The sequence below is a fragment of the Pleurodeles waltl genome, chromosome 3_1 (assembly GCF_031143425.1).
Source record: "Pleurodeles waltl isolate 20211129_DDA chromosome 3_1, aPleWal1.hap1.20221129, whole genome shotgun sequence".
Lineage (NCBI taxonomy): Eukaryota > Metazoa > Chordata > Amphibia > Caudata > Salamandridae > Pleurodeles > Pleurodeles waltl.
The window spans coordinates 603941866-603959823 of NC_090440.1; the positions used below are offsets into that span (position 1 = coordinate 603941866).

At 43.8% G+C, this 17958-nt stretch overlaps 1 protein-coding gene across 3 annotated transcripts in view; it reads left to right on the forward strand.

The window, feature by feature from the left end:
• The window catches only part of KMT5B (lysine methyltransferase 5B), a 326116-nt gene that overhangs the window by 104274 nt on the left and 203884 nt on the right, over positions 1 to 17958 (forward strand). For all 3 annotated transcript variants that reach the window (XM_069223050.1, XM_069223048.1, XM_069223049.1), the window contains one exon: positions 7764 to 7929. In XM_069223050.1, coding sequence (XP_069079151.1) covers positions 7764 to 7929 — 166 coding nt within the window. The remainder of the gene's footprint in view (positions 1 to 7763; positions 7930 to 17958) is intronic.

Genomic DNA, 17958 nt, shown 5'->3' on the forward strand with positions numbered 1-17958 from the left:
CCCCCCATAGGGCCCTAGCTATTTTTCACTATTTCTTGGTAGTGCTTGTTGTTTCCATATGCTAATGTCTAATATTTACTGTGTATACATACCTTCAGTTGGGGGGCTGCCTATAAGTAATCTAGTTCAGTGTTACTATAATAAAGTACCTTTATGTTCGATGGCATGTGCAGCTGCAGATACACATGCTGTGCATATTCCGCCATCTAGTGTTGGGCTCGGAGTGTTAGAAGTTGTTTTTCTTCGAAGAACCTTTTTCTAGTCACAAGATCGAGTGACTGCTCCTCTCAGTGATAGTATGCATGGGCAACGAGTCTTTTGTTGGATTGTTTTCTTTCCGCCATCAGGTGGATCTCAGTTCGGTACTATCTGAACTTCACTATCATTTCCTTCAACGCCGGTATTGTTTTTCGAACGCGTTTGACTACACTCAATCCGATTGGAGCCTCAGGATAGATTAAACGCTCTTTCAGGGACCTGCACTCTTCTCAGGCCTTCTTGGGCTTACTGTGTCATAGGTTCATGGATCGGACTTTATTTTGATTCTGCCCTCGGTGCCACGCCAAGTTCCCCTATTCCAACCAGTACTCAGTGTGTAACCTCTGCCTCTCTCCGGATCACAAAGAAGAGACCTGCGAGTGTGCCGATCTTTCTGACCCAGGAAGACTTTACGGGATTGAAGAGCAAGACGGCTAGAAATGGCATAGAAGTCGACGGAACAAACACCCCTGACATTTTCGGTGAGGAACAGGCTCAGACTGCGGTCACACTCCCAGACTCCGACTCCGAACGTGACTCAGATGGGGACAGCCAAATTACTCCTGCGGCGCAGTACATGAGTACACCAGTCTCTTCCCGTTAAAAGCAGATTAAAAAGACACAAAAGGCGTTGGGTCCACCACTGCTTGCCGGCCATGGTCTGACCCGAAAACTACATATCGTCGACCGACCCTCGGGTTTGGCGCTGAAAAAGGCCAAGACTCACTCCACTGAACAGACTACCACGCCTGTTTCGGCATCGAGTCAAAAGATGAAGGTTTCCACTTTGGAACCAAGATGGCTTTATACTACATCGGACCCAAAACATCCACGTTCCTCTTCAGAGCCCAAAAAACTTTGATCTACTGCAGAAACCACATTTTCGGCCCGTTTAAAGCATTCTATCACCAAGCTTTCAGAGCATTTATTGGTGGGAAGCAAACCGGTTCCATCTCCAGAACAGGAAACAGACATTAGACCAATTCTTGAGGTCATGGACCATAAGCAAAGGAGAATACAGTTCCAAAAGGATACAGGGAAGATTATTGCCTCTCCTCCTATGACAAAGAGGAAATTAACATTCCAACAAAGTTTGGAAACTGGCCCTTCATCAGCGAAGATATTTAAGCACATGGAGAAGCCAGACAGTGCATCAGCCTTCTCCACCACATTTGCCTTTTCTTCCCTCTTGTACACCACCTCACACTCCATCACCATCACCCACACAGTTTTCCACACAGTCTCCTGTCTGCTCGCATGAGGATTATATGCATGACAATACTTATAACATGGACCCAGGGGATATGTACGATTCTGACCCAATTCCATACAATGACCCTGATCTGTATCCCACAAGGCCGCCTCCACCTGAAGACACTGAGGCCTATAATCAGATCATTTCCAGAGCAGCCAGATACCATAATGTACAATTGCACTCTGAGGCCATAGAGGAGGATTTCTTATTCAACACTCTTTCCTCTACACATAAGCAATATCAATGTTTGCCAATGCTACCAGGTATGGTAAAACATGCTGAGACATTTTTAAAGAGTGAGCAAAGGCTAGGGTATTAACACCTAGGGTGGACAGAAATATAAAGTTGCACCATCTGATCCAGTTTTTATATCACAACAATTGCCACCTTATTCCATCATAGTCAGTGCAGCAAGAAAAAGGGAAAACATTCAGTCCACAGGGGATGCTCCTCCCCCGATAAAGAAAGTCGCAAATTCGATGCAGCAGGCAAAAGAGTGGCAACTCAAGCTGCAAATCAGTGGAGAATTGCCAACTCCTAAGCTCAGCTAGATATGATAGGGCACATTGGGATGGGATGAGATGCAGCAGTTCACACATCAAAAAAAGAGCACAGCAGGTAGTGGCAGAAGGAGAATCTATTGCCAAGAATCAGATTAGATCTGCACTAGACACAGCTGACATCAAAGCTACTGAAATTAACACTAGTGTCCTGATCAGAAGGCATGCTTGGTTGTGGTCCTCCGGATTTAAATCTGAAATACAACAAGCGGTCCTTAATATGCCATTTAATAAACAGCAACTATTTGGACATGAGGTGGATACCAGCATTGAGAAATTAAAAAAGCACTCTGATACAGCAAAGGCCATGGGTTCCCCTTACACAACACCTTTTCGGGGCACTTTTCATAAGCCTCAATTCAGTGGAGTTTTTAAACCCCAAACATCAGAGGCCTCTACGTCCCAACAAAAACAGGGACAACAATATTATTCCAGGGGATCTTTCAAGGGCTCTTATAGAGGACACAGTTTCATAACGGGGGGTAAATCCACTGCCATAAGAGGTTTACCCACTTAAGGAAAGCAGTGACTTCCTCTGCATCCCCACAAAGGACACATCTCCTGTGAGAGGAAGACTGCAATATTTCCACCGTCATTGGCAACAAAGTACATCAGATCAATGGGTACGGTCATTTATCCACAATGATTATTGCTTAGAACTAATTTCCACTCCACTAAACATTTCCCCTCATTCACACAGGCTTTCTCCCGAACACATTGTTCTTTTAAAACAAGAGGTAGAATCTCTTCTATTCAAAGGTGCAACAGAGGTAGTTCCCATCAACCAACAAGAGACAGGAGTATATTCTCTATACTTCCTCATGCCAAAACAAGATGGCACTCTCAGACCAATCCTCAATCTCAGACCTCTCAATCAGTACATTCTCTCAGAGCATTTCCACATGGTCACTCTACAGGATGTCATTCCCTTGTTACAAAAACAAGACTACATGAGGGCATTAGATCAAAAAGATGCTTACTTCCACATTCCAATCCATCCAGCACACGGCAAGTACTCAAGGTTTGTGATAGCAGGCAAGCACTATCAATTCAAAGTACTACCCTTTGGAATAACAACAGCACCAAGGGTATTCACAAAATACCTAGCAGTGGTTCCAGCGTACCTCAGAAGACAGTACATACTTGTCTTTCCCTATCCAGGCGACTGGCTCATAAAAGCCAGCACCATTCAAACCTGTCAACAACACACACAATATGCAGTAGATACACAAGCTAGGGTTCACAATCAATTAACAGAAATCTCACCTTCAGCCAGCACAAATTCAACCATATCTAGGAGCAGTTCTGAACACTCAGTGAGCATTAGCCTACCCGAATCCACAACAAATTCAAGCATTCCACACTCTCATATCCCAATTGCAATTCAATCAAACGTACACAGTAAGGCTTATCATGAAGCTATTGGGAATGATGGCATCATGCATAGCAATAGTGTCCAATGCACGTCTGAACATGAGACCCCGTCCAACAGTGTCTCTCACAACAATGGTCTCAGGCACAGGGTCAGTTTCACGACCTAGTGTTGTTGGACCGGCAGACTGCAAGTCTCTGCAATGATTGAATCGCACCAACTTATCAAAGGGGCTGCCATTTCAGGACCCTGTGCCACAGACCATAATCACCACAGATGCAGCAATGACAGGTGGGGGAGCCCATCTCAACAATCCTACAATTCAGGTAGAATAGGACTCAATCAGGTAGACTCGGGAGAATGGGACTCAATCATGCTGACTTAACACATAATTGCTGGCGCTGTTCTTAGCAATCAAAGCATTCCAAACACAAATCACATACAAAATAGTGTTAATAAGGACAGATAACATGACAACAATGTATTATCTGCAGAAACGGGGGGGACTACACATTAATCTCAATTGTCCCTTCTAGCACAAACAATTTGGAAATGGGCGATTCACAATTGCATTCAACTATTAGCACAGTATATTTCAGGGATACACAACCAACTAGCGGACTTCTTAAGTAGGATGGGTCAGCAAATACACAAATGGGAGATTCACCCACAAGTAATTCAACAGTACTTTCACATGTGGGGAACACAAAACATAGACCACTTTGCAACAAGCGAAAACACAAAATACCCAAACTTCGTGCCCAGGTACCCACACCCTCGATCCAAGGGCAATGCTCTATGGATGAATTGGTCAGGGATGTTTGCTTACGCTTTTCCCCTATCCCACTAATTCCATTTCTTGTCAACAAGATCCCTCACGCCTCCCTCCCTACGATACTCATTGCTCCCATTGGTGCACATCAACACTTTACACAGCACTGTTGGATCTGTCTGTAGTACCATATTGCATGCTTCTAAACAGACCAGACTTCTTGACTCCGAACAAAGGTCAAATCAGGCATCCCAATCCCAGTGTACTCGACCCGGCGATTTGGCTCTTGAAGTCATAGAATTTGGATACCTACAGCTTCAATCAGAATGTATGGACATTCTAAAAGAAGCACGCAGACCTACAACCAGACAGTGCTATGCAGCTAAATGGAAACGTTTTGTATACTACTGTCAACCTAAAAACATTGATCCACTTAAAGCATCTGTACAGGATATTGTTTGTTATTTGCTTCACTTACAAAAAGCAAATCTAGCATATTCATCTATTAAAATTCATTTAACAGAAATATCAGCTTACCTCCAAAACAGACAGCACACTTCTCTGTTTAGAATACCTGTCATAAAAGCTTTTATGGAAGGCCTTAAGAGTTATTCCACATAGAGCTCCACCAGCTCCTGCCTGGAATCTTAACACTGTACTCACAAGACTTATGGGTCCACCATTTGAGCCTATGCATTCTTGCGCTCTTCAATTTCTCTCATGGAAAGTTGCTTTCCTTGTAGCAATTACTTCCTTAAGGAGAGTAAGTGAAAGTCAAGCATTCACTTTAGAAGAACCTTTCTTCCAAATTCACAAACACAAAATAGTACTTAGGACAAATCCAAAATTTCTACCAAAAGTGGTTTCACCATTTCACATCAGTCAGACAGTGGAATTGCTAGTCTTCTTTCCACAGCCAGATTCAGTTGCTGAAAGAGCCCTCCACACCCTTGATCTCAAAAGAGCTCTCATGTATTATATACGCAGAACAAAAGATTTTACAAAATCTAAACAGCGTTTTGTGGCTTTTCAACAGCCTCCTAAAGGGAATCCTGTTTTCAAGCAAGAATTGGCCAGATGGATAGGAAAGTGTATTCAAACTTGATATCTTAAAGCTAAAAGACAACTATTAGTAACTCCTAAAGCACATTGTACGAGAGCAAAAGGAGCTTCAATGGCATTTTTGGGAAATATACCAATGGCAGACATATGTAAAGCAGCCACATAGCCAACACCTTGCACATTTACTAAACACTACTGGTTGGATGTGCTATCTCACCAACAAGCAGATGTTGTTCTAGCTGTGCTTAAACCACTATTTCAAACTACTCCCAACTCCTACAGGCTAGCCACCGCTTACTTAGGAGGGGACTGATTTTCGGTCTATGCACAGCATGTGCATCCTCAGCTACACATGCCATCGATCGTAAATTGTCACTTACCCAGTGTACATCTGTTCGTGGCATGTAGTGCTGCAGAATCACATGCGCCCTCCCTCCTCCCTGGAAGCCTGTAGCTGTTGTAGTCTTTTCTTATGTAAACATGTATATACACTGCATGGACATCTTCTTTACTTACTCTATATATGTGTACATATACAATTCTTCACTCCTTAATTTACCCTCCTGCGGGAAAACAATCTTAACAAAGGACTCAATGCCCATGCATACTATCACTGAGAGGAGAAGTCACTTGTGACTCAAAAAGCTTCTTCGAAGAAAAATAACTTGTAACACTCCGAGACGAACACTAGATGGCGGAATATGCGCAGCATGTAAATCTGCAGCACTACATGCTACGAACAGATGTACACTGGGTAAGTGACATTTTCCTTTTGTAACACTGTCCGGTTCCTTTCATGTGTAATAAGTTGCTGTGTGACTGCTGTGGTATTGCAAGTGCTTTACACTCCTCCTAGATAAGCCTTGGCTGCTAACCACAGCTACCACTAGAGAGCCCTGGCTTCCTAGGCACTGTCTTCATTCATTAATAGGGGTTGCCTGGACCTCGTATAAGGTGCAAACACCACAGGTGTCCACAATACAACAGGCCAGCTTCCCACAATGAGTAATTTGGTTCTTATTTTACTGTGCTCCTCAGATGATTTTAATTAGCATTGTGTCTACTTTTTCACTGTAAACAGAGATTTAAAAAAAAAAAAAAAAATCGGGACTGAGGATCCATGCAGTGCTTTTAAAAGATGTACCTTTTGCTGTGTTAGTATTAATGGACGGATTGTGTTTCTTCTTCGTGTGAACTCAACAGTCGTGCAAGTCCATGGATGATAGGGGGGCATAGAAAATATACTCCCCATTCTGCCTGGGAGTGGCTCATCCTAGGTGGTTTGAGAATTGGCAGTGATGGTAGCAAGTACTAAAGAAGATCTAAAAAAAACTGAATGATGTGCAAAGAGGTCTGAGGTCTTCCTAGGTGGGAGTAGTTGGTTTAGAAGGTTAGTCATTGCTATACACTACCCACCATGTTATATACTACCATTAGATATTTAAAGAATACTTCAACTGTTTTGAAGGTGCCATTGATAGCTCTTTCTGTCCTCTGATTCCCAGCCTTCGTTTGCAATCTCCCACCCCTAATCGAAACTCACTAAACTGTGCAGTGAATTGTAAAACAAAGTTGATGTAGTATATCAATGATCTACATACTACAATGGAAGCAGCTAACTTATTGTTAAACCTATCTAGCTTGATAGTTATTGTGGGAGTCTTTCCATCAAACAAGAGACACACTCACCCTCTTCTTACTTTCTGCCTTGGCATCACCTCTAGACCTCTGCTGACTCCCTGTAAAGGAGATAAGTGCACGGTCACTACCCGTCTAGCCCCTGCTCAGTGTGAATAATTGAGCAGCAGTTCGAATGAGACTGTTGACATAAACGTCACCCTCTGAGCCGCAGTAGAACCAAATAACCCCTCTCTTTTATCCTTCCCTAACATGGCTATCCTACATCCATTCTATTCTCCGTAGCCACCTCCAGTGCCACAAGATGCTTACTGGCTGTATGAAATTAGTAATGGTCAATGGGACTGGAAGATAGCAATGGGTTTATTTTGAGGAAGAGGCAAATCTATCACCAGTTCCATCTACTTCTTCCTACTCACAACGTGTACAAGATGTACTGCTGGTCAATAGGGAAGTGGTTTAGGATTCTGATTCTGTTTAGGTATTGTTAAGCTCAAGCATCAAATTCTAACTGCAATATTGGAAGGGGGTTCCTTAAGAGTGCAGCCTTCATTGGCGCAGCATACATTTGAAGTCCACGTCTAAAAACCTTTTGATGTTGATTTTTGTTATTTGGGCATTAACAGGCTAATTAATTTTTATAGTAGCTTCTGTGTTTATAGTTTAAGAGCTAGCCTGGGCATCCTGTGGTGTACACTGTTTAAGCAAGTAGTTAAAGGCTTGTTGAAGAGAGAGCATTTCCCCTGTTGAGAGCATGGTTTTCAGCAAAATAGGATTTTCGAGTGCTGTTAAAATGTTGTTAATCTATATATGTCATTTGCATTAGTATCATTTTACTCTTCACAGGTTCCGACCAATAAAGGGACGTCAAGATGAATTAAAGGAAATTATTGAAAATTTTAAGAAGGAGGAAAGTTTGGATAAAACCTTCAAATCTTTGACTGCAGGCGACTGGGCAAGACATTACTTTCTAAACAAAAATAAAATGCAGGAAAAATTGTTCAAGGAACATGTAAGTGTAGTTCATGATTTTGTTAAAAGGCAGCGTTCCAGCTTAAATCTGCAGTTCGGCCATGCCCAAATGTGAATTTATTTTGAAAAGAAACACCAATCTATATTTTTTGGGTCACTTTTTTAACTTAGAATTCAGTTGGTTTAGTGACAAAGCATGAGCTGTGACGCAAAGCTTGGAACACTATCACTTTTAAATCATGCTTTATTAAAATGAGAATGTTTTTCTCTAAATTGATTTGACTGATCGAGTAATCGACCTTAAACTTTCCAGCACTGGTTGTTCACATGCTTGAATATTCCTTGTAGAAAGGAAGCAAACCATCAGTAGTCAGTCTTTACATATAACTTATAACATTGAAACAGCTGTAGACCATGGCCCTCATTACGAGTTTGGCAGGCTGTGGAGGCCGCCCGCCAAACTCGTACCGCCATCAGGCCGCCTGAGTGGCCAGAACTGTTATGAGTTTACCGCAGAGCCAGCAGGCGGAAACAGCGTTGGCATCAAGTCCTGGGATTAATTTATCCTTTTAATGTCCAAAACAACATAGGCGTTTGTCTGGTGGAAAAATGCTCAGCTCGTATTCAAGGGTCCGGATCTGTATGTAATGCAGCCATAATTTCCTCTCAGCACTGATGTTCCTCTAAAAAAAAAAGGGTGAGGTGCACATCCATGATCCCTAGAAAAGAATAGTCTGCACATCAGTGTATTAGACCTAAGGGTGGGCAGGTTTATCTGAAAGCATTAGTTCGATGGCATCTGTCGCTGTAGATACGCATGTTCTGCAATAGCTCGCCATCTGGTGTTGGGCCGGAGTGTTACAAGTTGTTTTTCTTCGAAGAAGTCTTTCGAGTCACGGGACCGAGTGACTCCTCCTTTTGTCTCCATTGCGCATGGGCGTCGACTCCATCCTCGATTGTTTTTTTTCCGCCATCGGGTTCGGACGTGTTCCTGTCGCTCCGAGTTTCGGAACGGAAAAAATAGTTAATTTCGGAAGATTTTCGTCGGTATTGTTGCGTTCGGGATCGGCGTACTTAGATTCAACACCGCATCGAAGATCGAAGAGCTCCGGTGCCCTTCGGGGTAGTTTTTCGATCCTCCGTCGGGGCCTGGTCGGCCCGACCGCGTGCTGAGGAACGCCGATGGAACGGACCCCGTTCCGTTTCTGCCCCAAATGCCACAATAAATACCCCTACACAGACCAACACTTGGTCTGCAACCTGTGCCTGTCACCTGAGCACAGCGAAGACACCTGCGAGGCCTGTCGTGCGTTCCGGTCCCGAAAAACACTCCGAGACCGTCGAGCCAGAAGACTTCAAATGGCGTCCGCACCGACAGCCCAACGGGAGTTCGAGGAACAGGAAGAGGAAGGTACCTTCTCGATCCAAGACTCAGACTCCGAAGGATTCGACGATACACAAACCGTGAGTAAGACGTCGAAAACCACACAAAGAAACATTTACAAGGCCCAGGGGACGCCACTGCCACCAGGCCATGGCTCAACCCATAAAGTCGGTGACCGACCGTCGGCACCGAAAAAGGCCCAAACAGTGCCGAGATCGTCCGACTCCGGTCGAGACACCGGCACGCAGCCTTCTCGGGACCGAGAAAGTGCTGGAGACAAGCCTCGACACCGAGATGCCGGTGTGGACACGGCTCGACGCCGAGACAGCGGCACCGAAACAGATCGACGCCGAGAGGTTTCGGCACCGAAAAGGAAAAAAGTCACCTCGGAGCCGAAAAAACACGCAGACACAGTTTCGACGCCGAAACAAACTGCAAGCGACCCAGCTTCAGGCTCTTATACAGAAGAGCACTCGCTAACCTCCCAAATGCAGAAGCATAGGTTTGAGGAAGAGCTACAAGCAACTGATGCGGACCATACGCAAAAGCGTATCTTCATTCAGCAGGGGACCGGAAAAATAAGCACCCTTCCCCCCATTAGGAGAAAGAGAAGGTTGGAGTTCCAGGCGGAACAAGTACCACAACCAAAAGTGGTGAAAAGAGTTACACCACCACCCTCTCCTCCGCCCGTGATTAACGTTTCACCAGCACAAACGCCATCACACTCCCCAGCTCACACCACCATGAGCCAGGGTGACCAAGACCAGGACGCATGGGACCTATACGACGCCCCAGTGTCAGATAACAGCCCAGAGGCATACCCTACAAAACCATCTCCACCAGAAGACAGCACCGCGTACTCTCAGGTGGTGGCTAGAGCAGCACAATTTCACAACGTAAGCCTCCACTCAGAACAGGTCGAGGATGATTTCCTGTTCAACACACTCTCCTCCACCCACAGCTCCTACCAAAGCCTGCCTATGCTCCCTGGTATGCTCCGGCACGCAAAAGACATATTTAAGGACCCGGTCAAAAGTAGGGCAATCACACCAAGGGTGGAAAAAAAGTATAAGCCGCCTCCTACAGACCCGGCTTTCATCACAACACAGCTGCCACCAGACTCTGTTGTTGTAGGAGCAGCTAGGAAAAGGGCCAACTCTCACACATCTGGAGATGCACCACCCCCAGATAAAGAAAGCCGCAAGTTTGATGCAGCTGGTAAAAGAGTCGCAGCACAAGCTGCAAACCAGTGGCGCATCGCGAACTCCCAGGCACTACTTGCGCGCTATGACAGAGCCCACTGGGACGAGATGCAACATCTCATTGAACATCTGCCCAAAGACTTCCAAAATAGGGCAAAACAAGTGGTTGAGGAGGGACAGGCCATCTCCAACAACCAGATCCGCTCCTCCATGGACGCTGCAGATACAGCTGCACGGACAATTAATACATCTGTAACTATCAGAAGGCATGCATGGCTCCGAACGTCTGGATTTAAACCAGAGATTCAACAAGCAGTTCTCAATATGCCTTTTAATGAAAAAGAACTGTTCGGTCCAGAAGTGGACACAGCGATTGAGAAACTCAAAAAGGATACGGACACTGCCAAAGCCATGGGCGCACTCTACTCCCCGCAGAGCAGAGGGAATTACAGCTCATTCCGTAAAACGCCCTTTCGAGGGGGGTTTCGGGGTCAAAGCACACAAGCCAGCACCTCACAAGCCACACCGTCCAGTTACCAAGGACAGTATAGAGGAGGTTTTCGGGGACAATATAGAGGAGGGCAATTCCCTAGAAATAGAGGAAGATTCCAAAGCCCCAAAACCCCTACTACTAAACAGTGACTCACATGTCACTCACCCCCTCCACACAACACCAGTGGGGGGACGAATAGGTCATTATTACAGAGCATGGGAGAAAATCACTACAGACACTTGGGTTCTAGCAATTATCCAACATGGTTACTGCATAGAATTTCTACAGTTCCCTCCAAACATACCACCAAAAGCACAAAATTTAACAACACACCATTCCAATCTCCTAGAGATAGAAGTGCAGGCACTATTGCAAAAGAATGCAATCGAATTAGTGCCAAACACACAAATAAACACAGGAGTTTACTCACTGTACTTTCTGATACCAAAGAAGGACAAAACACTGAGACCAATCCTAGACCTCAGAGTAGTCAACACTTTCATCAAATCAGACCACTTCCACATGGTCACACTACAAGAAGTATTGCCATTGCTAAAGCTGCACGACTACATGGCAACTTTAGACCTCAAGGATGCTTATTTCCATATACCAATTCACCCATCGCACAGGAAATACCTAAGGTTTGTATTCAAAGGAATACATTACCAATTCAAGGTACTGCCTTTCGGATTAACAACCGCACCAAGAGTCTTTACCAAATGTCTAGCGGTAGTCGCTGCACACATCAGAAGGCAGCAAATACATGTGTTCCCATATCTAGACGACTGGCTAATCAAGGCCCATTCGTTAATAGAGTGCTCAAATCACACAAATCATATCATACAAACCCTCTTCAAACTAGGGTTCACCGTCAATTTCACAAAATCCAAGATTCGGCCACGCAAGGTACAACAATACCTGGGAGCCATAATAGACACATCAAAAGGAGTAGCCACTCCAAGTCCACAAAGAATTCAAAATTTCAACACCATCATACAACGCATGTATCCAACACAAAAGATACAAGCAAAGATGGTATTACAACTCCTAGGCATGATGTCATCATGCATAGCCATTGTCCCAAACGCAAGACTGCACATGAGGCCCTTACAACAATGCCTAGCATCACAGTGGTCTCAAGCACAGGGTCACCTTCTAGATCTGGTGTTAATAGACCGCCAAACTTACCTCTCGCTTCTGTGGTGGAACAACATAAATTTAAACAAGGGGCGGCCTTTCCAAGACCCAGTGCCACAATACGTAATAACAACAGATGCTTCCATGACAGGGTGGGGAGCACACCTCGATCAACACAGCATACAAGGACAATGGAACGTACATCAAACAAAACTACATATCAATCACCTAGAACTTCTTGCAGTTTTTCAAGCACTAAAAGCTTTCCAACCAATAATAGTTCACAAATACATTCTCGTCAAAACAGACAACATGACAACAATGTATTATCTAAACAAGCAGGGAGGGACGCACTCCACGCAGTTAAGCATGTTAGCACAAAAAATTTGGCATTGGGCAATTCACAACCAAATTCGCCTAATTGCACAGTTTATACCAGGGATACAAAATCAACTCGCAGACAATCTCTCTCGAGATCACCAACAGGTCCACGAATGGGAAATTCACCCCCAAATACTGAACACTTATTTCAAACTCTGGGGAACACCTCAGATAGACTTGTTTGCGACAAGGGAGAACGCAAAATGCCAAAACTTCGCATCCAGATACCCACACAAACAATCCCAAGGCAATGCCCTATGGATGAACTGGTCAGGGATATTTGCTTACGCTTTTCCTCCTCTCCCTCTCCTTCCTTACCTGGTAAACAAACTCAGTCAAAGCAAACTCAAACTCATATTGATAGCACCAACTTGGGCAAGGCAACCCTGGTACACAACGCTGCTAGACCTATCAGTGGTACCCTGCATCAAATTGCCCAACAGGCCAGATCTGTTGACACAGCACAACCAAAAGATCAGACACCCAGATCCAGCATCGCTGAATCTAGCAATCTGGCTCCTGAAATCCTAGAATTCGGGCACTTACAACTTACCCAAGAATGTATGGAAGTCATAAAACAAGCAAGAAGGCCATCCACCAGGCACTGCTATGCAAGTAAATGGAAGAGGTTTGTTTGCTACTGCCATATTAATCAAATACAACCATTACACACAACTCCAGAACATGTAGTGGGTTACTTGCTTCACTTACAAAAATCTAACCTAGCTTTCTCTTCCATTAAGATTCACCTTGCAGCAATATCTGCATACCTGCAGACTACCTATTCAACTTCCCTATATAAAATACCAGTCATTAAAGCATTCATGGAGGGCCTTAGGAGAATTATACCACCAAGAACACTACCTGTTCCTTCATGGAACCTAAATGTTGTCCTAACTAGACTTATGGGTCCACCTTTTGAACCCATGCACTCCTGCGACATACAGTTCCTAACCTGGAAGGTGGCATTTCTCATCGCCATTACTTCCCTGAGAAGAGTAAGCGAGATTCAGGCGTTTACTATACAGGAACCTTTTATACAACTACACAAAAATAAAGTCGTCCTAAGGACCAATCCTAAATTTTTGCCAAAGGTTATTTCACCGTTCCATCTAAATCAAACAGTGGAACTTCCGGTGTTCTTTCCACAGCCAGATACCGTAGCTGAAAGGGCACTACATACATTAGATGTCAAAAGAGCATTAATGTATTACATTGACAGAACAAAGAACATCAGAAAGACTAAACAACTCTTTATTGCATTTCAAAAACCTCATGCAGGAAACCCAATTTCAAAACAAAGTATAGCCAGATGGATAGTTAAATGCATCCAAATCTGCTACCTTAAAGCTAAACGACAGCTGCCCATTACACCAAGGGCACACTCAACCAGAAAGAAAGGTGCTACCATGGCCTTTCTAGGAAACATCCCAATGCAAGAAATATGTAAGGCAGCCACATGGTCTACGCCTCACACATTCACCAAGCACTACTGTGTAGACGTGTTATCCGCACAACAAGCCACAGTAGGTCAAGCTGTATTAAGGACATTATTTCAGACTACTTCCACTCCTACAGGCTGATCCACCGCTTTTGGGGAAATAACTGCTTACTAGTCTATTGCAGAACATGCGTATCTACAGCGACAGATGCCATCGAACTGAAAATGTCACTTACCCAGTGTACATCTGTTCGTGGCATCAGTCGCAGTAGATTCGCATGTGCCCACCCGCCTCCCCGGGAGCCTGTAGCAGTTTGGAAGTTACCTTCAATTATTTATATATGTATCATCTCAACCTTAAATAAGTGCATACTTAGTCACTCCATTGCATGGGCACTATTACTACAATTCAACTCCTACCTCACCCTCTGCGGGGAAAAACAATCGAGGATGGAGTCGACGCCCATGCGCAATGGAGACAAAAGGAGGAGTCACTCGGTCCCGTGACTCGAAAGACTTCTTCGAAGAAAAACAACTTGTAACACTCCGGCCCAACACCAGATGGCGAGCTATTGCAGAACATGCGAATCTACTGCGACTGATGCCACGAACAGATGTACACTGGGTAAGTGACATTTTCATTCCTATGTGTCTCACACCAAGAAGTACTAATCGGGATGAGACATCATACCACTTTTTATCATATCAGAGTGCAAGGAGCCATAAAATCACCAATAATGTCAGTGGAAGCTCAACAAGACGTAGCCCCTCCAGTGACACCGACCCCTGTTCTTGGACCTATCCCTCCAACCAAGGCTTTGAGCTCAAATATTAATAGAGTAGACCAGATACCAAGATGGCAGTCAGCCTATATACTTGTGCAGGGGTGAATACTAGATAAGAATAGATGATATCTTTTAGTCAGGTTTTGATGACTTACAAATGCACCCATAACAATCATGACAGCAGCAAAGCAGTTGATGTGTTCTCTCCTACCAGTATAGATACTGTGAATTATTTGGTCTTTCTGAATATTAGTGTCCTCAAAACCTATCTGAGACAGATATAAAATGTTCCTCAGTACCTCCATCTTAAGAAATGTCTTTCATTCAGCAGTTACCATAAAGGCTACAGAGTTGGAGGAAACCAAGTGCCTGATTTAGATCTTGACCGAGGAAATTCTCCATTTCAAACATGACAGATATACCGTCCGCATTATTACGATCTCCATAGGATATCATGGGATTATAATGAGGCGGACAGCAAATCTGTCACGTTTGTGATGGATTATTCCCCTCCACCAAGACCTAAATCAGGCTCCAAGTCTCCTCTTTTAACCACGATCCTTCAGCTGGCCTCCTTGGCACCTTTGCTTATGTTTAATGAAGCCCTTATGGAGCCCATAAAGGTAGCCTTCGTTCCCTTGTCCGACTCCTGCTTTGTACGCAAAGAGCAGAAACTTGTTTCAGCACAGGTGATGCCACCTGTCAGACAAAGAGAGCAAGAGTACCAATGGGGTGGGGACCGCCTCCCATTGGCGCATCACCAGTTGTACGAGTCCTTTATCCTAATATAATAAGTGAGTGCTATGAGGTAGAGAGTGAGGAACTGGTAAACTATCTCACAGAAACCCATGGGAAATGGGGACAAGAGTTTGTGGCAGATGGAAAGGTGATCTTTAATTCTAAGATTGGTTGCACCCTTGATGCAGCAGATACCTGTCTCAGGGTTCAGACCATAGGCGCAGTAGCATCACCTCTACTTCATGTCATCGGCTCTTATGTTGAGGAGATGCTAGAAAAGATACAGTAAGACAGATAGGTCTATGGGTGATGCACCACTGCCCTGAAAACTGTGTTTCAGAGCCAGCAGTTCAGAGGTGGACCAAAGGACTCTCCACCCAGTGAGCCCCAGGGTTACCAGTCCTGATAACAATCCTTTCCGGACTTCCAGACAGGCATGGGCTACACAAGGACAAAGGTAGAGGCTGCTCTACCACAGGCGCCTCCACTTCCATCCCCTGTGATTACACAACACCGGACACTAGAGATTAAGGGATTTCCTTTCCTGTTAATTATTTCCTTTACTAAACCTCAAAAGACCAGTCTCCAAGTCCAACCAGTCTCCAAGCTTGCCATAATCAGGCGAATTGTCAAATGCATCTGAACCTACTACATTAAAGCTGGATGAGTACTTAATGTTCTTCCTAGGGCACTGTACTCCTAAGAAAGAGGCTACATTGCTTTCTTATGCAATATTCCTATAGCTTACGTCTGCAAAGCAGCTAAATGGTCAACACCACACACATTTACCAAGCACTGTTGTGTGGATATAGTAGGCTGACCATAGGCACTAGTTGGCCATGCAGTGCTGTGGACACTATTTGTGCCATCTGCATCATCCAAGCGTTAACCGCCATTGAGGGTGAGAAAACTGCTTTTTGGTTTATGGTAAACATGTGTATCTACATCCACACTTTCTAGAAACTGAAAATGCTACTTACCCTTTAGGTGTTTGTTCGTAGTGTGTAGTGCTGTAGGTTCACATGAACCCTTCCTCCTCCAAGGTTACACAAGCAGTGATCCAGATCCTATATATATATATAGCACTAATGTACCACATCTTTCATCACACTCAATACAACTTTACACCTTCTGTGCAGAAAACAATCCAACATGGAGGCAGTGCCCAAGTGCAATCTACCTTAAGAGAAGGAGTTAAATGCATCTTATGACTTGAGAATGTTCCCGAATAAAAGCAACTTGCACAGGTCCAATCCTAACACTAGATGACAGGAATATGCTAAGCATCTGAATCTAAAGCACAATACACTACAAACAGATGCTTACAGGGTAGGTAGTGTTTTCCATATAAATGTATATAATGAGTGGGGTAATTCATTGTGTATGATTTCAATGGAGCATCTGCTGAAGGACAACTAGGATTACAGCTAAGCAACTTTTCCTCTTACATCAATGATTGTGGATGATATTTTCTGATCCATGTTAACAAGCATTTCGATTATTGAACTCACTAATGGTTAAAGTCCCTTTTAAGTTATTATCTAGACAGGATTAATCAACTCCACATCTGTACATAGCTGATAACTGTTTTATTTTTTTAATATGAAATACCAAACAGTCAACATTTTGATGGATGGTCTAATTGAGAAAAAGTATTAAAAATTGCAAAGTATTGTGTAACCTATGATAAGAAATCACACTCTAGAAGAACTGTTGTTGCAGCACCAACGCTTGGAAAATGTACTTTAGAGTGGGGGTTAAAGAATTATTTTGGTTGGGATGCAGTGTGGATAACAGTCTGTAACTTTTGTAGCATGCATGAGTCCTGATTTAGATTATTTTACTGATTCAGAAACTGGCCATCCTTTGCTAAAGAATAGTTGAGTCTTGGCTACCATGATGTGTTTTTTTCCCTGCATAGCAGACTATTCAAGAGAAGGAAGAATTGCTTGCCTCAAGGAATAATCAAAAGCTATGTTTCCAGCACCCAGACTCTCTGGCAGCACACGCTCCTCTTAGGACAAACTGAGACAGCAAAAGGGATGTGTGGCTAATGCCAGAAGGAGTTTTGAAAAAGACACCATAGGCATGAAATCTCCTTTTCTTTCTTCTTCAGGCAGTGGTGCAGGCGTTCCAGGACTTCCTCAAAAGAAATAAGGGCTGCTGTTTCCTTTAATTTAAAAGTGTAGTTTTTCAGGAGTTCAATCCCACACTGTGGATCATAAACATTTTTGTGATTCTGTTTCACACAGTGAAGCATTTTGTTTAAAGAAAGGTTTACTATGTGCATTTTCTGTGAGAAAAAATACTTAGTACTATATATATAGAGTAGGAGGCATGGAAGAAACAAAACATTGAGTTGTATTTAGGTGCTTTCCCTTTTCGGATCATATCCCCTACAAGAAATGTTAAAACATTTTTTCATATACTCAGTCAGTTTTAACATTAGTTTTCGAACTGGCCTAGAGGGCAATCGGCCAGCGGGCTGGTCTGACAGATCACTGTGTG